The 27,326-nt window shown below is 25.4% G+C and overlaps 2 protein-coding genes across 5 annotated transcripts; one reads left to right on the forward strand and one right to left on the reverse strand.

The window, feature by feature from the left end:
* Positions 1-6,151: 6,151 nt before the first annotated feature.
* Positions 6,152-8,954, forward strand: LOC114127053 (40S ribosomal protein S6). Its single transcript, XM_027991153.2, has 4 exons — positions 6,152-6,319; positions 6,959-7,309; positions 8,446-8,652; positions 8,730-8,954. The coding sequence occupies exons 1-4, from the start codon at positions 6,314-6,316 to the stop codon at positions 8,919-8,921; spliced, it is 756 nt and encodes a 251-aa protein (XP_027846954.1). The 5' UTR covers positions 6,152-6,313; the 3' UTR covers positions 8,922-8,954.
* A 2,149-nt stretch (positions 8,955-11,103) lies between these two features.
* LOC114127571 (DENN domain-containing protein Crag) lies at positions 11,104-27,256 on the reverse strand. Of its 4 annotated transcripts, none has more exons than XM_027991870.2 (29): positions 26,950-27,256; positions 26,587-26,797; positions 26,433-26,529; positions 25,485-25,801; positions 25,216-25,388; positions 24,765-25,123; positions 24,293-24,437; positions 24,005-24,180; positions 23,748-23,931; positions 19,632-19,773; positions 19,322-19,467; positions 19,135-19,260; positions 18,859-19,064; positions 18,410-18,536; positions 17,498-17,694; positions 16,897-17,036; positions 16,547-16,666; positions 15,944-16,055; positions 15,419-15,520; positions 14,816-15,301; positions 14,247-14,336; positions 13,809-13,958; positions 13,440-13,633; positions 13,131-13,326; positions 12,920-13,062; positions 12,625-12,785; positions 12,290-12,561; positions 11,699-11,874; positions 11,104-11,545 (listed from the first exon to the last, which is right to left on the reverse strand). In XM_027991870.2, the coding sequence occupies exons 2-29, from the start codon at positions 26,783-26,785 to the stop codon at positions 11,397-11,399; spliced, it is 5,085 nt and encodes a 1,694-aa protein (XP_027847671.2). In that variant the 5' UTR covers positions 26,786-26,797; positions 26,950-27,256; the 3' UTR covers positions 11,104-11,396. The 4 variants fall into 4 exon arrangements, with proteins under 4 accessions (XP_027847671.2, XP_027847662.2, XP_027847655.2 ...); XM_027991861.2 differs by having other exon boundaries at positions 26,946-27,256; XM_027991854.2 differs by having other exon boundaries at positions 26,855-27,256.
* Between the last annotated feature and the right edge of the window lie 70 nt (positions 27,257-27,326).

The raw sequence follows: 27,326 nt of genomic DNA on the forward strand, positions 1-27,326 counted from the left end.
TGCATTTTGTAATCTTTAGTGGCTGTTTGGTTACAGCCTGTAGGCAAGGCCGTAACTGGTAGGAGGGTCCAGGGGTCTGCCCCCCCTCCGAAATTTTTAAAAGTAAAAATATTTTTTTATTATTAAATAATTAACTATTATGTAAATTGAATATTATAATGACAACTTATGTTTTCAATAATGATAATTATTTTTAACGTAAAAATGACAAGTGTTCTGCAGTATCTATATATTTTAAAAAATGTTGGACCCCCGAAATTTTTTTTCAGTTACGGCCTTAGCTGTACAGGTACAAGTAAGTGTGTACTATATTCATATACTTACATGTACTTGTACAGAGCGATAACGATAGGTAAACGAAATGTTCAATACGTTGCCTTTAAAATTATATATATATATACTTCGTGGGCCATATGGAAGATTAGTATATTTTTGCATACAGACTAACAGCAATAGGCCTTTTAAGAATTACAATCATTTTATGGCAATAACCATTTTAATTATTTTATTTTATTTTATTAAAAGTAGATTATGGAAAATTATAGACACTCTAAATATAATGTTGGCAAAGTTGTAGACAAAAAAAAAATAATGTAGATACCTGGTACTTGCAGATAGTCATAGTAAATGCTGCAGGTATCTATCATACTATATAATATTGCAAAAGTGATGAAAATATTATGATCATAATGATACGATTTTAAAGTCTGCGTGAATCTATTATATAATTCCATATAATATGGAATTATAATCATTATTTTTGTACTACCTGCCTACCGTAAGTTTTTTTAACTAGGAGAAAAAAATTAAGAAAAAACAAGAATTTTTACTCAATTTTAATTTTTGACAAAATCGATTTTATTTTTATTTTGTATAACTCAAAAAAGAATAACTGAAATTCCGAAGATACTCAAAATTTGCATCTAATGTTATGTTTTATGTTATAATTTGTATTGTATGAGAAAACTTTCAAAATATTTTTACTGAACTTTTTACAAACATGTCAAATTTCAATTATTTTTAGTTTTATTTCTATAATTATTATTCATAAAATTATTCATAAAGTAAAATTCTTGAAAATATAATACAAGAATAAGTAAAGGATGGTCAAGTGGATAACGCTCTACTGTACAGTAGGTATCGAGTCCATCTCGGACATAGAGTAGGTTGTAGGTCCCTATAATAGATGTGTTAAATTTGAATCCAATAATGGCTATCAATGTTACCAAAAACGATTCTGAACGGATATGATTTGTCATCCTATGACTTAGATGATATATTTTCCAGAGGGAGGTGAAAAAGGTGGTTTATGTTTTTATGATCCGAATACCTCAAATTAAAATATCATGTTCAGAAAATTCTTATTTAAACAAATGATGTAGGTATGTTTCAAGTTTCTACGACTAGTAATTTTTAACTATAACAAAGGTCTAAAATTATTTGATAGTAAATCGTTATATTACTCGTGAATTTTTAATTTTGTAAAAATTTTAAATTTAAGTGCTCATAACATTTTATTTCTATAAAGACGCTCGAGTTTTCTCTATAGATATTTGGAGAATAACTTACAAAAAACTTAGTGTTGAATTTTATAACCTTAGATATAAATACAAAATTTTTATAAATTTTCAATAACAAAATTACTTCCAAATTTTCACGATTTTGACATATTTCTTAAACATTTGAAATTTAAACGCTTGTAAAAAAAAAAAATGTGACTAATGTTTTTTGTTTTTTTTTTTTAACTACAATAATAAAAACGTATAAGAAACCTTGTATTAAATTTTCAAGTTTTTTTTTAGCATTCAACATTTTTTATTGGCATTTCAAAAACAAAATACTAAGAAAAATCAAAAATTTCGGTTGTCTATAATAGCAAACCAGAATCTTTTGAAAAATTAACAGTGTATAGATAACACTAATAGGCTAATAGGAAAATTTTGTGAAAATTTCAAGTATTTACAGTGATTCGTTTTTTGGGTTACAACTTGGGTAGTTTAAAATGTAACAGCCGTTGTTACAATCAAATGAAGTAAAATAGGCAACTATTATAACAAACTCGGAGAGAAATGATAACAATTTGTTTGCCACTATTTTAGTACAGATTACAGAATGTCTTACTATCCTAGTATTTGCTTGTAAGTCAAGTTGAGTATACCAGTACAAATGTTCAAAAGATAAAAAGTTGAATAAAGTAGTTCATGTTTGAGTACACTGTTTATTAAAAATAATAAATTGTTATTATTAGGTATTATTTGTTTTAAGCACTTTTGTTATAATTTCACATTTTAATTTATGTTGTATGATTATTTTGAAAAAGTAAAATATATAAGTTATATTATGTTTTGAATTAAAATTATTATATAAGGTACATCCGATAAAAACTATAATCGTATATAGGTAGTATTATTTTGGTGTTACAAATGAATTTGTCTTCATGAAAATATCAAGGAGTAAAATAGGCAACTACTTTAACAATATCGGGGGGTTAATGATAAGAAATAATTCACCAGATCTGTTCCGGGACAAATCTCAATGTTGCAAGCATAGACCTTATACTATAAGGTCTATGATTGCAAGTTACACATTTTGACAACATTTTTCGTGACCGTTTTCACAAGCACTTATCAATTTGTATCGTTAGTACGTATAAGTTGTGTGTAAAACTATCAGATCTCAAAAATAAAAAAGCCAAACATCATCTTAGATATTAAATTATTAAATGAAACAAATTTGTATATAAAAAATATTTTTCTATTATTATTATTTAATAAAAGACTTTTGCCTTCAAATCCAATATTACCAAGCAATTGTAGGGTATATGCGGTATCCGGTGTATACCCACGTAAAACAACCTTCAACAAATTAATCAAAGACGTGAAATAAAATACCTATTAGTTACTTTCAACAAAATACTTTTATCTTTATTTTCGACCATTTAGTTTAGTTGTTTGATGGAAAAATTATCATTTGTTTAATGATAATCACCAATCATACTATCAATATCAAACAATAATTTATATGGTAGGGGGAGATGTCTTAAACTCTTTAAATAGAAAAACCTTCGGACGGGATGACGGCGACGACATATTATATAGGATTTAGATTATGTTAATACTCGTATACGATAAAGTGCACGACGTTAAGTCATCGGCGCACATATTTTCCAAACCTAACCGTGGGCGGAGCGACGAGTTAGCGGGGTCTTCGTGAGCTCGATGCCTGACACGCTCAGCTCTCTCTCGTTCGCTAATGCTATCTCTTATTCGTCCCTCGGCAATTCCAACGCCGGTATTTATATTGTTTGTTTATATTGACAAAAAATCAACAAAAATGTTTAAGTGATACACTACCATAATGGTAATACCATTAGTACCATACAGAAATACTAAATAGTATTTCGTAGTTGTATACATAGTAGTGGCGAATGCTGACTGGAGTATGGGCATGCTCATTTATCATAATGTATTATAATTTATAATCTATAGTTTTATTTAATTTATAATTAATAAACAATATAGACATTTGTATTTATTTATAAATTAATAAAAATTAATACAATTGCCACACCTCATACACGTAAATTAAATATAAATCATTGGCGAAGCGCAACACATTGAGCATACGCTTGGCCATGGGGCTTGGGTGGTTAGTACAGCGATTGATGGTGAAGCGAGTCCCGGAATAAACAATATTTCACAGCAATAACACGCGTTGCATAGCTTGCGCAGTTGCGCACACAGCTATCGCATGCTCTGTTAATAAATGTTATGATCAAAATAAACACAGACAAGTATAACAGATAATAATTTCATGTGTTTAAAAGAAATGTTTGTTATACATTATGATGTTTTTAAATTCATGATATATTATTGATGACAAAATAATTTTTATATTTATAATAATTATTTTTGTATTCTTAATCATGCTGAGCATGTCTGGATAATTCGCCTCTGCTGAGTATATAATATATATTTATATATATATTGAAATACTAATAAGTCGACCGCGGAAAATAACTGTTTGTAATGTTTGTATATACAAATATGCGTGTATAATATTGTTATTTGTTTCTTTTTTTCGTATTGTCAAATAAGGAATAAGTAATAACTATACTGTATACATCATGGTTGCAGGGTTGGGCAGTATCTTAGGTATAACTGTATCTTGAGTCTTGACATCTTGCATCTTGTATCTCTATGACTTGATACTCCAAAGTCAAGAGTCTATTGTATCTATTTAGTATAACGATACTGATTTTTAAGTATCTTGTACTTAACCTGCAACATACAGTAAATACAGCCATATAGGTACTAATGTACTATAAATATAAAACATCGTAAAAGTTCCACAATAGGGTGAGAATCCAAAATATATTTACCTTGGGACCGGGCATCTTGAGTAAAATTTCCTATAATACCTTATAATACCTAGGTAAATTCAAATTCCAATTTGTCAGTAAAATTATATCATTCAAATAAATGGTTAATTAGGTTAAATTAATTTTAAATGGCATGTAATAATTAATTATAAAATATTAAATACAAAACATTTTGTATGAAAAAATTATTATGGAATACAGGTATTCAACAAAATCGTTTAATAAAATAATAACACCTTTGATGTCGATGGCCATTTTGAGTTCTAGTTCTAAAGGTATACTTATCTATGGTTCCTATGTTAAACATACCAAACTTTTTTTGTTTTATTATAGGTAATATTGGTAATATGATACAAGTATAATAAAAATAAAAAGTAGGTACCGTTACTAGAATAGGTATGAATGCTCATCCCCAAGACGTATCATTCTATTCATCGAATACATATCAAGTGTTTTCTAGGTATTGTTATTAGAGTTTTGGTAAAAAGAGCAAACGACTTAGTGAGATGGTAAAAAACTTTAAAACATAATTACCATTTGTGAGTAGAGTAAGAACATCAATACATAAATTAATTTTTGCAAAAATAGCAAAAATGTTAATATTTTTATTACTTATAGCTTTAAACAATTAAATAACTAAATCAAAACATATGTCATATTTTATAATACGTAAATACAATATTATATTATATTTTTATTTTAACAATTGTATTTTAATTTGGTATAAGACTACTTAATCGGGCGAACTTATTTTTTCAATTTTTTTTTGAAAATTGGTATTTTAACGAGTTAGGAACTATGGTGCTAAAATAAATTGGCCGAAATCATTAGTTTTTAAGTTATGACGACTTAAAATTATTACTTTGTATCATATACATATATTAAATATCTCAGTAATTACTTAATTTGGAGATTTTTCGCAATTATTTTTACTGTTTTGAATTATAAAATTAGTACCCTAGTAAATGTATTTTAACCCAATGCCTACTGAAGGTGGCGTTACATAGCAAGTCAAGGTATATTTTCGATTTGTGCGGAGCGGAGCGACGAGTACGGAAACACGCGCAGTCAAATTTTATGCATTTTACATATTTACATTTTTTTAAATGCATTTTAACCCAATACCTACTTGAGGTAGCGTTGCATAGCAAATCGAGGGATATTTTCGATTTGTGCGGAGTGGCGCGACGGTGCCGAAGAGCGTAGCGACGAGAGCCGAAACAAGTGCAGTCACATTTTTTGCATTTGAAAAAATAAGATCGCCGTAAAATAATTTATTAAAAAAAGTGCAAAAATTAAATCTTTGTTCGCGGAATTGAGCCCTGATCTGGAAGGCATTAGTAAGAGTTAGTTATCACTAGACTACGACAATGGATTTTCGAATCGCGTAATTATTGAGGTATTTAACGTATATACGATATACAGTAATAATTGTAAATCGTCATAACTTAAAAACTAATCATTTCCGCCAATTTATTTAAGCATCATCATTCTTAACTCGTTAAAACACCCTTATTTAAAAAAAAAAAAAATTAAAAAATGAGTTCGCCCGGTAAAGTAGTCTTGTTCCTTTTAATTTAAGTTTAAATAGAATAAAAAATATGAATTGGAAAAAATTTAAAATGGTAATCTTTGAGTTTGAAGGAATAACCACAGAATAGAACTGAGCAAGATTGATTAAATATTTACCTTTAAGGCTTTAAAGTTGGCAGCGATGAATATTTTTTTCCTTATCACTATTTCAACGTATCCTTAAAATAGGACAGTTGGCTACACTATATTATAGTGTAATGCCTAACCTCACTTATCAATATTTTCCGTGGACAGTCTCTCAAAACATTTTGCTTACCTTTTTGTTTCGGATGTCATTCTCGAAAATGTTTTATGGTATTTAATTTTTGGATTGTGTTGGGCTATTAACCAGGATTCAACATGAAGGTAATGTTAAATCTTAAATATATTATTTATCGTTTATGCGAGTTTTGATTTGTATAAAATTGATATTTATTAAGATGCAATTGGATAAAGTCGAAAAAGTTGTATCATAACATGGTACCGGCAACTAACAGAAAAATAATAATTTTTATTTCTTGAAATATTTGATCTATAGCCCTCTGGTATTGAGTACTGTAATTTATATGCTACTCATTAGTGTTTTCTATTTTTTTTTATTAGTTACATGTATTAATTGTTAATTAGGTTTCAAAGATATTATGCTGACTTCTAACTATTTGTTCTTAATTTCTTTGACGCAACTTCCTAACACGATTTATTGTAAATAGTCGACTTTTTCAACAATTTTCTTTTCAAAATTCTGTTCAATAATTTAATGACAATTATAGTGGAATTTGCAAAACATATTTGAAATGTTACATTTACCCATATTAGATACTTCTAGATTTGTTATTTGATAACTAATATTTCACGTAGTTAGGTACTGTATGTATTGTTACATAATTTACCTAAAAATACTAACTAAATACTAAGTTAAAATTTAAAAACATTTTATGAGTTAGGTTTACATAATATCATTGTTGCTTGTTTGTCGATTAACTAATTTTTTTTTTTATTTAATAGTTAAATGTATCATATCCAGCAACAGGCAGCCAAAAGCTGTTTGAAATTGTAGATGAGCACAAGTTGCGTGTATTCTATGAAAAACGTATTGGAACCGAAGTTGAAGTTGATATACTCGGTGATGAATGGAAAGGTTATGTGCTAAAAATTTCTGGAGGCAATGACAAGCAAGGGTTTCCAATGAAACAAGGTGTTCTCTCTAATGTCAGAGTTCGCTTATTATTATCTAAGGGACATTCGTGTTACCGTCCTAGAAGGGATGGTGAACGTAAGAGGAAATCTGTTCGTGGATGTATTGTTGATTCCAATCTTAGTGTTTTATCATTGGTTGTTGTCAAAAAAGGAGAAAAGGTATTTATTGCTTAAATTTATGATTTTTTTAATATAGTTATTTTTTAAGACCCGACATTTTCCTGTTTATTATTTTAAAATAATATTTTAACATCCGAATGACGGGAAATAAATATTCGTTAAATTTTTTAAGAATGATTACCTTATTGTTAATCATTGTTAGTGTATAAGCGTTACATTTAACATAATTACTCCATTGTGTCAAACTATAAAGTGATCTATTGTAATCTTGTATTTAGCTATAGTATTCCAAGCAATTTAAAATTTATTACATTTTTAAACTGGAATTTTCCTATTTTGTATAATTTATACACTACAGTTTTTTGGGACCCGACATTTTCCTGTTGATTTATTTTTTAATAATATTTTGACATCGGAATAACGGGAAATAAATATTCGTTTAATATTTTAAGAATGATTACTCTATTGTTAATCATTGATAGTATATAAGCGTTACATTTAACATACAAATTGAATGCTCTATTATGATTAACTATTTACCTATGTTAAGCAAATTATGTTTATCTTGTGTTTAATTTTAATATTCCAAGTAATTCAAAATTTATTTAAAAGTGAAATTTTCTTACTCTTTTGTACAATTTATGCACTACATTTTTTTAGAACCCGACATTTTCCTGTTGATTTATTTTCTAATAATATTTTGACATCGGAATGACGGGAAATAAATATTCGTTTAATGTTTTAAGAATGATTACTCTATTATTAATCATTGTTAGTGTATAAGCGTTACATTTAAAGTCTTCTAGTGTATTTAACTAATTATATGGGAAATCTTGTGTTAATGGCCAAGTATTTCAAAATATATAAAATATTTGTTTGTTTCTAAAAAAAACCTTACTCTAATTAAATCAAGTTTTATCATTTAAATATTTTCTTTTGAACCCGACATTTTCCTGTTGATTTATTAAAATAATATTTTGACATCGGAATGACGGGAAATTATTTTTCGTTTAATGTTTTAAGAATGGTTATTGTTGATCATTTTTAGTGTATAAACGATACACCATAAATTTATATTAATGTAAACATTTAACTTATATTACTATCTAGTTTTTTATAATAATAAGATACCTATATTTTGATATCGATGAAAATTAACTGTCAAAACTTTTTAGGATATTGCTGGATTAACAGACACAAATGTCCCGAGGCGTCTTGGGCCTAAGCGTGCCAACAAGATCCGTAAGTTGTTCAACTTGCAAAAAGAAGATGATGTACGCAAGTATGTCATTAAAAGACCTTTGCCAATTAAGGAAGGAAAGACAAAACAGCATTTCAAGGCCCCAAAAATCCAACGTCTCATTACTCCTGTCCGTCTTCAGGTACTTATTCTTGAATTAAAGCTTTTCATTAATTTAAAAAATATAATATTATAATATTATAAAATTTTGATTTTTAGCGTAAACGTCATAATTTGGCACTAAAGAAAAAGCGTTGTTTGAAACGTAAAGAACAGGCTACTGAATATGCCAAGCTTCTTGCACACAGACAAAAGGAAAAGTTAGCAAAGAAACGTGCCGAACAAAGCCGTAAACGTACTATGTCTCAATCATCTGTCTCTAGTTCTGGCACAAAGAGCAGTAAAAAATAGAAATGATTAAATAAAACAATTTTTTTAATCATAGATTTGTTGTTATTTTTTGTTCAAATTTGAGAAATATTGAACTATTTTCTTTCTGTGAGAGAAAGTGTAGATACTACATATCCTCTTGCTATTGAGAAAATGTCACATAACTCATGATTCGTTGCTATTGTGTGCATCCAAATATTGAGCTGTGGCTCTATCCATTGTATAGGATATAAAATGATGCTCAATATGTTTTTCGTTATCAATATTGGTTCGTTGCTATTGATATATTGTCATATAAAAAAAACAAACAAGAATGTTATAATTTTTAATAATTGGACTAAGACTAAGAAAGTTAAAAAAAAATACTCATCACTCAATACAACACTTTGAACTAAATTTATTGACAGTTTTTTTTTTTTAAATAATATTTCTTTACATTAAAAAAGTATAAAAAAAATTAGTTTTCAATATTATATTATTATAAACAAAAATTAAAATTACTTATTGGTGTTGATTAAATGTTGAATATTTTTTAGTGATGAACAACAATGTCGTAATTCATTATCGATTATTATTTTTGTCATATCAAGATTGGTTAAATTGGTTTGATATTGAAATGCGACTTTGTTGTGCATTACTATTCAATAATAGCAATTCAGTAAGAAAATGGAAATAACTCTTTTAAAACAAAATAGATAAATTTACTTGTTATTTGGTTTTTATATAGATGGTATCAGCAATTTAGATATTTACTTCAAATTTAAATGTTAAAACATTAGTGATAATAATGTAGTAAATTTGAGTTAATGTTAGATCTGGTTATTATAAAATGAGTAAATGGTTTTTTTTATGAGTTCTGTAAAAACAGGTATTTATTAAAGCAGGCATATTATTATTAACTCAATTGATTATTTATATTATTATTCAATCATATATTAATAACTAGGTTAATATTAGAATTTAAAATAATGTACAACAACAAAAGTTAACGGAAAAATAAATCCAATTAATTGATGATAGCCTATAGGTTATAAAATTAATGTAAATTAGATCATTGATTATATGTACAATCCAGTTAGACTACTATTCAAAAATTAAATTAGTTGTTCACATTGATATGTTATACTCAACAGAAATAATTTAATTCATTAAGTCATCAACTTGAAGATGTTGCATCCACATAATATGTATCTCCATCTTACACAAGTACTACATAGTGAATTTCCGTTCACCAGTTGCAATAATGTGCTTTTAGTTTGGTAGTAGCGTTAATAATTGACCTACTATCAAACTTTTAATTAAGAACATAAGTTGTGTTCTCTCATTGGTTATTTTATGATATTTTAAATTTTAGTTGAGATGAATATGAAACATAAAATATTTGAAAATGCTCTAAAATTACATTTTTTTAAAAGATATTATCTTTACTATGTACATATCTATTTTTACTGTTTTACAGTAATATTACAGAAACATGATATTTTAAGTTATATAAGTTAATTTAATATGGTATAATATATTATTGTGATAACTGATAATTACTAATTAAATACTAATAATATATTAAGTACAATAAAACGGTATTACTGAAAATAAAATAAATTACTTTAATACATAAGTTATCCGTCGGACAATACTCAAAATTGTTTTTTGTGTACAATGATATTATATCATTGAATTCAAATTGAACATACCCATTACAGTTAGTGGGGGGGTATGGGAATAGATCCCTCCCAAAGCCTTTTTTTTCTAATGTTTTGACTTATTGAGCCCCCCACTTATGTTTAACCAACAAATTATGTATCACCCCCCCCCCCCAGAACAAAGTCATAATTATGCCACTGATTACAGTGACCTATTCAACACTTGGTATAGACTATAGAGTGATACTCACTTGCCTACTTTTTTTATTAAAAGCTGTATTCATACATTTATTGTTTATTAATTAATTTTTTTTTAAATTAAAATATTTTTTTTTTTTTTATTTGTATAGTTTGGTCCATGAAACTATTTTTAAATTTTGAATTTGATCTGAGAGTCCAAAAGGTTGCCAATCATTAATTTACATCATGATTGAAAAACATATAAAATATACTTAATTTTGAAATAATGAGGCTACATATTTGATTATAATATAATATTTCACAAATATTGATTAGAAAATAAAATGTGAATATATATAAATAAAGAATTGACAAAAACGATTAATTGATAGAGTTATTTTATTGTTACATAGAAATCGCAACATTTAACATATAATAATTATATACATCTGTAAAAAAAGATACCATGTATAACTTAAAAAACATGATACAATTATTAACAAATAATTCAAAAACTAACAATTATTAAAAGTCAATAATTGACTATTCTTAATAGAGTAGAAGTCTGTAGAAAACTACATCCATTATTATAACTTCGATAATTTAATATGAGCAGATAACATTAATACACAAAATACATTTATAAGTGTTTTAAAATAAAGTAGTTGAATTATCACTTGTAATTTGAAAGCTCAAGTTCCTTAAACAAATGACGACAATACTGACTTCCAACTGATAATGGGTAATCGCATTTTAATAATAATTTTGAATCATTTTCTGATATAGTTTCAAAAGCTATTAAATACTCTTGATCAAAAGCACCTGAAATAAGAAATATTTTAAGTAAATATATTCCAAAAATAAATAATATTAATGATCATAGGGTAATATAAAACACATAGAAATAATTACATAATGTAGAGTATGTGATACCATTTTTACAAAAAAAAATTTTAATTATTACTAGATACTAACTAATATCAATGTTCTCGCGACCAATAGCTGTAATTGTTAAAAATAGGATGTCCCTGTATAGAGAATGACTATGCGTTAAATCATTTCCTCGTAATTTGTTCCTCTCGAGAGCTAGTTTTTTGAGCGGATCTGTCAGATTATTACGCCGAATGTTTGCTATAATTTTTGACATAACACTGAAATAACATTGAAAATGATTATTTTACATAAAAATTGTTGGAGATTAATGATGATTAATCATAATTGTAATTAAGGAAAAATTACATTATTTTTGATTAATTGACGTCTCTTGATTAGATTATTAATTAAAGATAAAATAAAATAATACAAATATTTTTTTTAAAAATATATAAAAATAAAGTACTTAAAAATGATGTTCTAAACATGAAATACCATTTCTAAAATCCCAAAAATTTTGTAATTGATTTTTCAAGAATATTGAATTTTAATAGTATCATCTTTTATTAATATCCATAATAAATGTTATCCAACATCTGTATCTGAATACTCAAGTTTTACCACTAATCATTTTTTATCAAACTTAAAGAACATTATAATTGTTTTAACATTATGATATTTTTAACTACTTACTTCTTAGGTACTGTTTTGCGATCAGTGACCAAAGCACTAATTAAACAACTCTCCTTCGACTCTTCATCAGACCAGAAAGCGTACATAGGAGAACCTATATCATCATATAGTTTAGGATTGTCCCACAGAGTTGTTATCAAAATATTGGATGAATCACATGCTAACCAAATATCATGGAAATCAATGATATCTCTATCACCCAATACACAATTTGCATTTAAACATAAACCAGAAATATGTGACGGTACTGCTATTCTTTCAAATACCCAAACCTTAAAAGTAATTAAATTGATGTTATATTACAAATGAATGACTAAATTATTATAAGTTCTTACAAGATTCCAATATATTATAGGATGTTCATCGGCAAACTTAGAGTGTATTAACGAGATATCACCTTCGGCCACAAGAATAGACTCTAGTTCCTTGCGCAAAACAAGTGGATTTAAATAAGGAACTGTTATTGTATCAGTTTTATATCCATTATTTGTCATATCTGTAAATAAATAATTCACTAATAAGAAATAATTGAAAAATACTTAACTGTTTTATTAATCTGGGAATTAAATAATTAAAATTATATCATCACTATTATTCAAATAAACAAATAAAAAATGATCCATAAAATACCTCTTGTATTGTTTTCTGTTAGTAAATCTATATTTTCTTGGTTAATTTTGCAATTTTCATCAGTTACATTGCTATTTTTGGATCGATAGTCAATTACATCTACAGTTAAAAATGGTACTACTTCTTTGATACATAGTCTGCATCTATAGTAGAACGTACAAAAAAAAATCTTGAGCATTTTAATACACATAATAGTTGGTTAGATAATTACTTTGTGTTCAAATTAGAATCATCAGGAACCCAACCAGACATAATTTCTTCATCAAACATTAGACATCCACAGTTGTGACATTTTGAACATGTGGTCATAACAATTTCTAAAGCAACCAATTCAGGTGTATGACTAGAATGTCTATAAAGTTTTTCTTGAAATAAACTTAATTGTGATGAATCCATTGTTGCACAACCTAATTCAATAAGAATTATGTATAGTGTATATATATGTATAAAATTATAATATATATTATACAGTATGTATTTTAAGTAATAATTATGTTCTTGAAGTGAAAGATATTTTTACCAGAATTCATATTTGTAGAACTACTTTTCCTGTTACCATCAGTAAAAAGATCAATTAAATTAGAACTCCATGAATCTAAATGTTGAGCAACACCAAGGGAAGATATTTCACTAGATATTTTACGTCTAACACTTGGCTCATTTGACTGTTGATCATTGTCATCTCCATTCCAATTTTCTTCTTCCCTTTGGCATCTAAATATTTTAAAAACACAATATATGTAATTAAAATATAATCAAACAATCATAATTATAATTATTATTATAATTTTAGTTTTTAGTGTTGTAGAAAGTTTTTTTTAAGTATAAATAAATTGTTACTGTAAAATTAATGTTTATTTATTAAATTAAAATAAAATCTATACTAAACTGAACATAGTCTTTTATGGGGGTATTATTCGTAGATATTGCTTCTTTGATTTCATCAAATTTTTTCACCATTGTATTTGCTGCACTTTTTAAACTAGTTAATCCTCCAATTAGAAGTTCATTTGATTTTTTTCCAGAAAAACTTGATGAACTAAAAAAAATTTTAACAATTAATTTTTTTATGTAATAAAAGAAGTATAGTTTAATAGTTTTAATAATATTTATATAACAAAGTTATACTTCTTTAATAAAATGATTTTATTATTTTGAATAATATAAAGGATATACTATTTATTTTAAATTATACATTATTTATAATTTATATAATGCACAACTTAGGATTGCATGGATTTTATATATAATACAATTATGTTACAATTTGTAACCATTTTATAATTAAATATTAATATGAATTATGAAATAACAAATAATACTTTACCTGAGATTAGTGAATGCATTTTCAATTATGTTGGTACCCATACGGAAGTCAGACTTACGCGGTAACGCAAATTTAGTTGGAGTATACTGACTGTAAATTTAAAAAATAACTAAAACTACTACACAAAAAAAAATCTGCGAACTAATTAAAAATAAAATAATACAGAATAAACTACAACCAACTAATTTCTAATTAATAACTAAAATACCAAATTATTAAAAATAAAATTTAAATAACACAAAATGTAAACATGCTTAACATTAGTACATTAGCATAAACTTCTGAATTTGAGTGAATCCAAAGGGATTAAAAAATTAAATTAATTAAATGTTTTTGATCAGCATTGTCTTAATATGATAATTTAGTCACTTGGTTGTATAAAAGTACCATTTTAAATTTCTTATATAATAAAAATGTAAAATGTCTGGAAACATTTTATATTAGGTACTTACATTACACACACTATACACATATACATATTGATTTTTTCTAATTAGTTTATTAATATATATATATGTAAATTTCATCTTACAAATTAAGTTATTCTTTAACAGTAGTTTTTTACTTACGAAAAGGGTATTTTAAATGCTGATCCTAAAGCAGACTTGATAGGACTTTGTTGATAATCTTGTTCGTTAGTACCATGGGTTGGCATGGTCGATGATCTTTGTATATGTTTTTCAACATTACCTACATCTTCACTATATGTAGCACTACGATGCATATTACTCCATTCACGAAATAATACAGGTGAGCCACTACGGTCTAGCTCAATACCAGACCTTACTCTTGGAACAGTAACAGATATATTAGGAATAGGTTCTGATGGTTCTTGAAATGCCCCCAAAGGATCATTTTCAAATACTGGAGTTCGCTGAGCTGGTTCAGCAAATCGATTTGGAGTATTTTCTTCATTTAGATTTTCTAATGAAGACTCAAAAGATTTCAGACCATCAAATACAAGCTTCTTAGATATGCCATTTTTAAAATCAGTTTGGTATTTAAGATCATTAAGATTTTTCAGAATTTGAGCATCATTACCAAAACTTTTTGAACTATAAAAAATATATATGATATATATTTATAAAAACAACATTTATTTACAAATGACTACTGATTAAATGCACTATAATCAAAGTGTTGATTACTTAACCGATTAACTAACAACTTACCGTTTTAATAATTTCAGTAATTCAGATGAATTTTGATAATGATGATGTCTTCTTGGTGACATTTGAAGACGAACTTCATCTGTTAGAGACCCACTACGGCCTCTGAAAAAAAATATTACACTATTTTGCTTTTCTAATTAGGCAACTGATGGTTGAATTTTAAATTTATAATTTATAAATGTATACATAAATTGTTTTAAATTAAATTTGTAGAATTGTAAATATATTGAATTTTAATTTTATAAGAAACAAGTTAAGCATGAATACAAAGAACATTACAATATTAATATATTCTATAAAATAAAAATTATTAATAATAGCAAACCTTTACTTCTTTATTATTTACAAAAATTTACCTACATTATTTTAAACTAGTCTACCAACAATTATAAATAATTCTCAATTCTCAAACATCTACTGTAAAAAACTACTACATAAAAAAGATTACCTGATTATTCGCACTTTAATAACTAAAAATACTGCTGATAATGGATGAAAAAATATTGAAAAATAATATGTAAATACCTTTTTAAATCAGATTCACTCTCAATGGATATTGAATCACTATTTTGTTTTGAACAAGCTGAACTTGGTCTTGAACAAGTAGTAGTCATCAAGAGACCAGCACTACTTTCAACTAAAAAAATACATTTTTATTAAAAATAGTTTTGATATTTTTAAGGTTGTACAGATAATTGAGCTATCAAAATTGTATAATATACTGGGTAAAACTATAGGGTTTTCCAATTTTTTACGTGTTTTTAATTCTCCTACATATTGAACGAAATTAAATATTAAAGTTATTATATAAATATAATAATACAATTCTTAGATATATAAAATAATATTTAATTTGTAAGTAAAAATATATTTAATACCAGTTTACATTTTATATGTTACTTCGAAAACTTAAAAATCAGACATTTTAGTTGAGAAAAATCAAATATAATATTAATATTATTATAGGAACAATATATTTATTTGTGTACCAATGTTATGAATTTTTAACAGTTAAATTAAAATACATTTTTGTTTAAAATTTAGTTTTTATGTTCAAAAGTTCGATTAAAAATTAATTTCAGTTTGGGTTCGAGTTTATGTATATTAATATCCATAATAAATACTTGCATTGTTGTGAACTCCATGATTGTTCATCTTCTGTAGATAAGGATATTTGTTTGACAATATTAGTAGGACGACTCCTCAGCCCAAAGTTAGATTCTACATTTATAGATAATTTTCTAGGTGCTGAAAACAAAATAAAATAAAATTTAACTTTAAAGTTTAAATAATTAACATAAATTAATTTAATAACTTATATACTTCCTTTTTTAAAATATATTTAATAGAAAGCTACTTTAGAAATATTGTATCACCAACATAAGAAATATATATATCACAAACTATTTAAAATAATATTTTTATGCACATTAATGATAAATAGTAATAATAATTTAAATCAGTAAGTAGTTACTCACTATTTGATATTGAAGAATGCTTCTCTGTAGTAGATAAACTTTCTAAAGAGGTATGGGAATTTTTATCCTCTTCCAAATGTCTCCGTTTTTTATTCTGTGCTCCAGCCTTCTTAAATAATGCTGCACTTAATACCACATTTCTATAATAAAATATAATAGTTAAAAATTTTAATTTATATAAATATAGTTATTGAAATTTTTTTTTTTTTTTATTAGTACACCCGCGGCAACTTAAGCTAATGGAGATGGGTATAATTTGTATCAGTTTTTACTGTATGGTTGTGGGAACGGTAGGGGGAAACACATGTGTGTATTGTGGCAGAATTTCTAATGGGGCACCCGTAGGTTTCTACCATGCCCCGGGGTGGGAGATGGCGGCACTTATTCTCCGGACACCGTGACTTGCCCAAAGAAAAATGCCACCCGGTGATCGCGAATCGAATCAGCGACCGGCTGCGCCGCAACCGACGCCTTAGACCGCACGGTCACCTCGTCCCCTTATTGAAATTAAATTTGTGCTATAATTACTTCTATATTAGAATATTTAAAATTAAAAAAAAAAAAAAAATAATTATTTATATTAACAAAATTAGATTCTTACCTAAGTTTTTTCCATAACAATTGACTAGGTGTTCTTAAATCAGATGGCCAAGTAGATTCTAACAAAGCTCTGTTATAAAAGCCATAAGTTATAGCATTAGGATGAAGTCCACAACGTTTCATTACTAGTAATAGTTTTACAGCCAGCATAGGTTGATTGTAAATACCACATAACTGCATCATAACCCTGTAGCAAACCTAAATAACATAACAAATATATAGTTAAAATACATTTTTATTTTGTTTTTGTTTTCAATTTTAAATAAAATAAAATGAGCTTTTTAGATTTTAAAGATTATGCAAAGAAAATCCACTGAACCAGAGTATTAAAAATTAAGGGGTTCACTCTAATAAACACACCATTATGAATTCAATCATAAATCTTGCTCAAGGCAACTTTGATTGATGGATAATTTGATACATTTTGTTTTGACATGAAGCAACACATACGACTATTGTCTACTAAGGGTTTTATTCCTAACTTTAAATTAATTTATAAATATGTTTATTGATTTTTATAGAACTGATTATGTAATCTTGATAAAGGTTCACGTAATATAAATAATGGTGAGTAATTGTAATTTTAAAGCTTACAGCTAAAAATTTTTAGTTTTCCTGTGGCTTTAAATTAATAAAAATATTTTTTTTTATAATATTCTTTAAATCACATTAGGTAACCGATAATCATTATTTTAAATAGAAAAAAAAATTGAAACTGAATATATTGCTGTATTAATCTAAGTTTTAATATAATGATAATTAATCGCATTTGAAAAAAATTCTGTCAAAAATATCAATAACGAATTTTATATTTTCATGAATCAATCAGATTCTTAATTTTGTTATTTTAAATCAGTTATTTCATTTGCAACCATAAATGTTATATTTGTATGAAAAATACTTATGGACAAACCTCATCAGTCAATAAATGTACACCAGTTTTTTGAAATTTATTTAATAACTCATATGCTGAACGTAGAGTAGATGTAGCACGGTCTTCAGATTGAAGTATATGACTTGGTAAATGAATAAACCATAAACTAGAAAAAATAATGAATATGTAAATTAAAATTTAGATTAATTATAAAACCATTTGCGAATACAATTTATTAGCTTTATTTATGAAATATGTCAAAGCATGATTATATTTATAATTAAAATTTCTAAAATTATGCAAGTATGAAATTTCATTGTTTACTAAAATAAAAAAATTAAATAGGGTTGATGAATAATATAAAATGACAAATCTACATAGAAACATAAAATATAACAAAATAATTATTTTTAATTAATGCTAAGTAAATATTGTAATACATTTAAGAGTAACAACATAATTATGGGACAATATTTGAAGACCATTACCTATAACAAGTTCCCAGTAAAAATTTAGCCCAAAGACTAGGAGATGTAGAATATTTACGGGCCAACTTTTGAGCCGATTTAACTTCATGTTTAGTACGTCTAGCCATTGGACTCCCAGGAATAGGTAGATGTTCATCATTCTTCACTTTCAAATAATTTTTAGACTCTTTACACTTTAATAATTCAGGATTTAAGATAAATCCATTCTAAATAAATAAAAACGTTGTTGGTAAATTAACAGTTTATTTTAACTTAGAATATATTATTGTATCTTACTTCATAATTATATAGAGTATCAAATGGTAAATCATTCATTTCTGGTGGCATTATGAATACAGTTCTTTCACTTTCACCACATGTATCAAGTTCTATCAGTCTTGTATCATAGTTTTCTAAATCAATCTGGAATACAATTTGAAGAACTTAGTAATTAAGAAAAATTAATTGTTGAATTAAATAATACTTTTTCAGAACACTCATCAAAAAATTCTAAAGCAGCATCCATATTGGATACAAATGATCGTTCTTCAATAAATCTTATAAACATTTGAGTTTTTGTTAAAAGAGAATAAAATTTCACATTTGCCTTTTCTCTGGATTTTAAAAAACCTAAACATTTAAAAATACAATAAGTTTTATTAAATAATAAAGTCCATTATCATATTTCTATAACACATTATGATTAAGAAAGATTTAATTCTTCAACAACTAAAAACACTATATCCTTACATAAATGAAATATTATGACACAGTAGGATTTCTACTATAATTACCTTGCAAATCAAACAATGAACTTGTATCTGTAGCTCCAACTGTAGGTGCTTTAGTAATAGGCCTTAGATACCATCGGTATCCTTTTAATATAGATCCCATAAAACGAAGAAAAGCTTCCTGAATCTCTAATTCTAATTCATGCTAAAAATAAAAATCATACACTTAATGGTTAAGAAAAGTTATATGGTGAATACTATTCTCAATTAAGATTTTTATTTTGTACATATTATTATCCAAATACTACTAAATATAATTTATATGTAATTATTAATGCTGAGATTTCGATGCACTTTGCATTTTTTCTGAAGCTTTCTGTATGAAATTTTATTTCATATTTTTTGATTTTAAGGTCATTTTTCTAATTTTTTAGGACATTTAAGGGTTTTTAAGTCATTTTTGGTGTTTTTGAATTTAAAATTAAAATTAAAATTTTATTATAGATTTATAACATAAAATATTTATATGCTAACAATAGATGAAAACCCAAATGACCTATTTCTTATCTACAGTTCTTATATTATATTAAATTTATATTAATAAATTATATATATTATTAAACCAGTGTAGTGAAAAATGTTATATCATACAATTTATATTAGAAAACCTGAAGCATGCTCTTGTGATTCAGTGTAACAGTAAGCAAATTTTTTTTTTTTTTTATTAATACATGAAGTACAATAAAAAACTTATGTACATGTTATGTAATTTTTTTTTTAATTTTTAAAACATTTTTTGAGTCTTTTAAGTTGCTGATAATGAATTGATTTTTAACAAAAACAAGTTTTGATTTTTTGATTTCATTCAACAATACATCATATTAATTTTCATTAGTTATGTATCTTTATACATATAATTTATATTATTTTTTGTTGCAACAACACCATTTTAATGTTTGTAAAATTGTATTTTAAGTGGCATATTGAAATGAAAATTTCCAAATTCAATTGCAGTATAATAATTCGTAATAATAATATATAAATAAAATACAAATATACAATATATAATTAATAGTCTATAGGTATTATATAATGACTTGTGCTAAGTGATTCATCATCACCTAACTGGAATTACTGAAGCTATGAGTATGAAATTTAGACAGTAGTTTTGTTTTGTGATGTAGATACCCACTAAGAAATTCAAAATTTAACCCCCACAGGGATTAAAAGGGGTAAAAATGATTGATATAAAATTTTATTTTAATATGCACCTTGGTTAGTGCATTTGCTAAAATTATTTAAGTAGTTATTTTAAAACAGTATCATAAAGATAATATAGGTTACACACTGACTCCATAAAAAGTATTTCCCAAAATTCAACCCCTAAAAGTGTCGTGATGAAATGGTAACGGCCTGGTAGAAATTTCATTAAATACTACATCTATCTCTATATATAAATTTGAAATTTGGTTAGTAGTTTTATGACGTAGATACTCATTACGGAAGTATTTACCGAGTTAAACAGTATAAAAAGGGGTAAAAATGAAAAATAATTTTCTTGGTCGGATTTTTTTTTTTTGAAACAGCTTACATACTTGCTGTAATAATCATTATAATTTTAAAACACTTAATCTAATGATGTTATTTTATTTGTTACAGGCAATGCAATGAGGGATCAGCTAATATAGTGCCTAATTTACTCAAATATTAATAATTATTTTTTTTTTCTTTGTAAACGAGTACACAAGAGAAAAAATACCAGATAATTGGTAAAAAAATTCGGACTTTTACCAACAAAGGTTGTCAATCTTAAGATTTACCAAATCTTGTTTTTTAAAGTCAGAACGACAAAAATCATTAGGCATTTGACCAAACTATTATGTATAGGTTAGATTTTACTGACATTTGTACTTTTATTGTAATATTTTTATACTCAGTGATTCTTTTATAGCTGAACTCTAATTATTTCAAAATCTATAAACGTTATTATAAACATTTTTTATTGCTGTAATTTTTAAAGCAAAAATATAAAATATATTGTTATTCAAAATAGTAAAATCTTAAAAAATATAGGTAATATTTTTTTAAATATTTTTTTATTTGACTGAAAATAATTTTCAAAAACATTAATAGATTTTAAAATATTGAGTGTTGTTTGATAAAAAAATTGCTCTGAAAATAAATACAATTATCATTCATTATGGATAAGGTAATAGTCACATTACATAATATCACATATTGTCTACATTAATACTTTACATAATAAATAATAATATATGAATAAATATTTATCACTTTATAATGTTAACTATATATCCATGAAAATATCATAATTTAATTTGTAATTTGATATGAGTTTAATTTTTATCTACCAACAATATTTTATATTTAAACATATTTTTACCAAAATGTTATATTTTTATTACAAACTATGTTACTATATACTATGAATATGGTGATTTTTTTTTAATGTTGAACAATCATAATCTTAAATTTTTTTTAGTCATTATAGTCTTAAACTTTTATGAGAAAAATTGAGTTTATAATTCCTTTTTTTTTTTCATTAGTAAACTAAGGTTTAGAAATTTCTGATATTGTCTATTTCAATTTTGTTTGGAATGTCTTAGATTAGTGTTTCCCAACCATAGAGGGGGGCAACACACAACTGGGGAGGCGCAATATATCATCATAGAGTAAAATTTATACATAATATATACTTAATTTTTTTAATTTTTAAGAGGGGGCGTGAGACTTTAAAATCTCTAAAGGGGGAGTAGAACAGGAGAGGTTGGAAACCACTGTCTTAAATTATGCTTTTCTAGTTGAAAATGTGATTCAAAATCATATAAATCTAAAGAATTTTTTTGATTAATAAGGAATTTTTAAACATTTTAGTATCATTTTTTATAATAAAAATATGATTTCGGATATTTCACAAAACTAAGAGAAAAATCACGATTTTATTGGATTAAAAAAAATCACAAAAATATTTATAATTTAAAATCATAAATTTTAATTATAATTAAATACTATCCATTTGATAAACTATTTATACTTTTTAAAAGTGAAAAAAAAAACATTAATAAACTCTTACATAAAAAAAGGATACTACTTAACTTGTAATTTAATATTTAGTAATATCATTAATTATGATCAATAGTGTTATTTATAATTTTTATCGTTTTAGAATACCATTCATCAATTTATAAACCCTAGCTATAACCAATTAAATACTCTTTAAAAAATTTATTTTTTACATAATAACAGATATGGAAATATAATTTTGCTTCCAAATAAGAAATTAAATTGTTATTCAAAAAATAATAATAATGAAAATAGTAAGAAACAATTTTTTCTGAATATTGAATAAAAACATTAATAGTTTTTAAAATGAGTATCTTTTGTTAAAAGAATCACCCTGTAAAAGTAAGCATATAACATTTATACATTATCAGCTTAGAGTTAATATTTAATGAATTAATATATGATTAGAAATAAAATATTGTTAAATACTATGTAGATCAACCTATATATTTATAGAAAAATATAATGAAATATTATTCGTGGATAGGAGATGTAGGGTGTTATCAAAGTATAGATCACTGTTACATAAGTGGAAAAAAATTCTGTTTTTAAATAAAATTCTTAATGCATTACTAACTAAAATATACATAGATAATAAGTGAGTCATAAAATAAGTGATCTATTTTACTTACTTACTTATACTCATTATTTTAAAAATGTATAACTTTTTTCAAAATATTTTTTTAGATAGTTTAATGTTATTGTAGAAGAATATATTTTTTTAAGATTCTTACTGATTGGAAGACAATATACATTTTTAATTTCATATTCCTAAACAAAATATTTATAGAAATATTTTAAAGATCAAATTATGAATAAGAAGTTAATTAGTAATAAGTAATAATTAATAATTAATATGTATAAGACTTTAAGTAAAAATGAATGACGAGGTGGACAAATACTTTGAACGATTATCACTATGCAGCTATATATACTATACTACATGTGTAAACATTTAAATAGATCTACATATTTAACAACCTTATACTTAAAATACAAAAGCTAAATTAGATTTATTTTCAAGCTCTGTAAAAATACAGCTTAATATTCAATTAAATTGTAAATAATAATAAGATAACAAATAAAATTTATTACCTCTTTCCGTTTTTTTAAAAAATCTCTATCGATATTAGTATCTTCAATACTTTTGTTAGACGTAGCTTTATAAGTTCTTTGGAGATCATCAAGTTTTTCATTAAGTTTTTCTAAAGTATTCTTTAAGGTCCTTGTTGGTTTTTTAGGAAGTAGTTTTATTGTTAAATGTTTTTTATCTTCACAACTTTGTACATAAAACAATAAATTTAAAAAAATATATGATATTATTTATTATAAGATTTAAAATTTATCCTTACAGTGTAATAGTATTAGTATCCAGATCCACACAAGTTACATCTGTAGGCGGTTCATATAAATCAAAAAATCTTGAATCAACTCCAATGAGAAATGGTAATGGAGCATGTAAAACTTCAGCCAAACTAAGGGGACATAATGGAATATATGGACATTGCCATTTAAATGGAAATATTAGCTGAAAATTGATTATAAAAATAATTATTTTTAACATATTTTTTGTTAACAAAATGATGCTATTAATTATAAATATTATATGATAATTTAATATTTTAGTTTAATTTATTTACTGTGGAAACCGCTTCTGCTACTGCCGTAAGAACATTTGGTCTTAAAGAATGAATGAGAAGTTTCTGTTCCGTTAAAGCACACAAAAGTAATAGAAGACAATTATCAGGTTGTAAATTCATAATCATTTGATGAAAACCAGCACCACTGAAAATATATAAATGAAATATTATTAATTAATTTGGATTTTATACTATTACAAATATAATAATACAATACAATACAACAAACATGTATAAAAATAACAACAAAACAAAATGAAACCACTTAATATATATTATATATATAACTCTAATACTAAAATTAGATCACACAGGTCTATGCAAGAATTCTATTTTTTAATACATTTAATTGTAGTAAGTAGTAACTTTACTTAATCAATATAAAATGTATGCTATTAAGAGTTTCTATTATTAGGTACTCAATACTTTTTTTTCTGTAAGTAAAATAATTTTAATAAAAAAAGTAAATCACCTTCTAGGGATAGGCAGATCTTCTGGTTGAGTTAATATAAGCTGAGTATCCATTGATAACTGTACAAGTATCTGCGGTCTTTCTGGAGAAGGAAATGGTACTTCATCTACTAAATGTGTTATATATCTTTCAATAGGTATAGGTATTTGTTCATCAAGAGAAGTTTTCAGTAAAAACATTAAGAATTTTTGAAAAGTATCAAAAAAAGGCCAATGTGATAAAACACACACACTCTTATTAGCATGTAAACTGATTCCTTTTTTTAACTCATTTGAATCTTTTAAACCTAATAATTTTTGTTGTTCAACAGAAAGTTTTCCATTGAACTTTTCATAAAAAGTAATTGCTGCACCATACACCTAATTATAACAAAATTTATTAATATAATATTAAAAATTGTATTAAGTGATTTTCTTAAAGATATACTATTGTATAATCTTTAAATGCATACTTTTTCAGAGGCATCGCTAACAGTTAAAACAAATGTTGAAAATATAGGATCTGGTTGAGATGCTTCATTTGGCCATGCTTCAAGTGTGGCTCCCATTGGTAAGCAAAATAAAGCTACAGAAGGTAAAAGATGAAAGTAATCTCTATCTGTCTTAGGATATCGATCAGTAATAACTGCAAAACGAGCACATTAAATAAATTTCAAAACTTGAGGTAAATGTACATAATTATATTAAGATTTAAAAATTAGTAAATAGAAGTAGTTTTTACCTGGTTTATAGGTGATGGACTTAGGTTTCATAACAGATTTTTTGTAACATAAGTAGACATCTGATCCAACCATACCTTTATTGAGATTTTTGTGTATTAGACAAAATGCATGTGGTGGTGTTTCACCTCGACTGGTTATAACTACACATACATGTGAAACAGCTAAAATATTACATGGTGCAGTAGGTGATGCTCTTCGATAAGTTATAAATGTACGTGATGATGTAGAGTTATTAATATTTGCTATTTGTCCACTAACACTTGTTTTTAAGACTTTAGCATCATGTAACACCCTTTCTTTGCCATCATACATAATACTGAAAAAAATTCCACACATTTATATAGAATATAAATTTAATGATGTAAGAACTGAAAATATTATTTCTTTTTTTTATAATTTACTTAATATTTTATAATATTTATACCCAGGTCAACTGATTAATTTAAGCTAAAAAAAAAAAATTTAATAACTTTGAGTCAGCTAGTAATTAATATATTACATTATATTCATGCGTTAATCCTCGAATCTGTAGTAAACAGAGTTTATTCAAAAAGTAAGGCAAAAAGTTATGTTTTCTAGCGAGAAATATTATTTATTGATTTATAAAATTATTAAAATATTCAAACATTCCAGATGTGTTAATTGACATTTAATTTTAATTCAAATACATGGCTAAAAAGTAATATCAAATTTCATTAGGTTGAAGTAATTAACCTCCTCTTATACGTATTGTTCATTTAGTATAATAAGGGTAGTTGGAGAGCTAGTATAAATCAATAAAGATAGTAAAATGTTTTTAATGATTCAACTTATACTAAAAGTATAAGAAAACAAAAATAATAACCAATTTAGTATATATATTTTATAAAACAAATTATAAGTTATAATTTAAAGTGGGTAATAATGATGATGATAATTTCAAAAAATATATTTTTATTTTTAATTACCCAATATCAACAATAGGAGGTTTATGACGTCCACGCTGGTAACATAAAAATACTTCTGGACTTCTAAGACTTCCATGGTTTAAATCTGCTACTAGGCCTAAAATTGAAACGATTTTAGGTAAATTCAATTAATTAAGCTATTAATTATACTTACCAGTAGGAGTTGTCTCTATAAGTGTAAAACCAGGGGGTACCTTTTCACCAAGTGAAGGAAATACTACAGCTAAATCAGTAATTGGCGGTAAATCAGAACATAAACTTTGCTTTAAATGGGTAGAGTTAGTATCATCTTGAGATTGTTCATTAGTTGCTCCAACTACTACAAAATAATCAACTACCCTTCGTTCTTCCATTATTAATGAATTCTAAACAATAAAATTGTAGTTATTTATTTTAAATAATATAATAAAATGTATACCTACAATAAAATATTACACAAAAATTATGAAAAACAAAACCCAAGACAGCCTTGGATGATCCAAGGTGATTTTGCAATACAAAATATTTAGTTACCTACTGTATAGATGATTTTATGTTAGATGTAAAATATAATATATATGTACAATATTATATGTCAATATTAATTATTTAATAGTTCGAATCGTAATATAGAACACGGTCCATGAGCAACTGCAGCCATTGCGGTGCAATTGATATTAATTTAAAAACATTAACAAATTATTAACTTTCCTTGCAATAGTAAACAGAAGTACAGAACCCAGACATACTGGAGTGGAGAATAACACTATAATATAGGTATAATTGTACAGACTAAACGAAAATAATAATATTACACCATAGTCCATAGAATAGATAACTACACGAACTTATTGTTCATTAACAATTCAATTGATAAATTTATTGGTTTTAACTTCAGTAGCAAGGTTTATGATA

This window comes from Aphis gossypii, chromosome 2 (genome assembly GCF_020184175.1).
Source record: "Aphis gossypii isolate Hap1 chromosome 2, ASM2018417v2, whole genome shotgun sequence".
NCBI lineage: Eukaryota > Metazoa > Arthropoda > Insecta > Hemiptera > Aphididae > Aphis > Aphis gossypii.

Coding starts and splice junctions, on each gene's coding strand:
- LOC114127571 (XM_027991870.2), bottom strand. CDS start 26,785: ATGGAAGAACGAAGGGTAGTTGATTATTTTGTAGTAGTTGGAGCAACT. Junction 18,537..18,858: donor TTACTGGGAACTTGTTATAG/GTAATGGTCTTC, acceptor TATTTTTTCTAG/TTTATGGTTTATTCATTTAC. Junction 17,695..18,409: donor TACATTTATTGACTGATGAG/GTTTGTCCATAA, acceptor TATGTTATTTAG/GTTTGCTACAGGGTTATGAT.
- LOC114127053 (XM_027991153.2), top strand. Junction 7,310..8,445: donor TTGTCAAAAAAGGAGAAAAG/GTATTTATTGCT, acceptor AAAACTTTTTAG/GATATTGCTGGATTAACAGA. Junction 8,653..8,729: donor TTACTCCTGTCCGTCTTCAG/GTACTTATTCTT, acceptor TTTGATTTTTAG/CGTAAACGTCATAATTTGGC.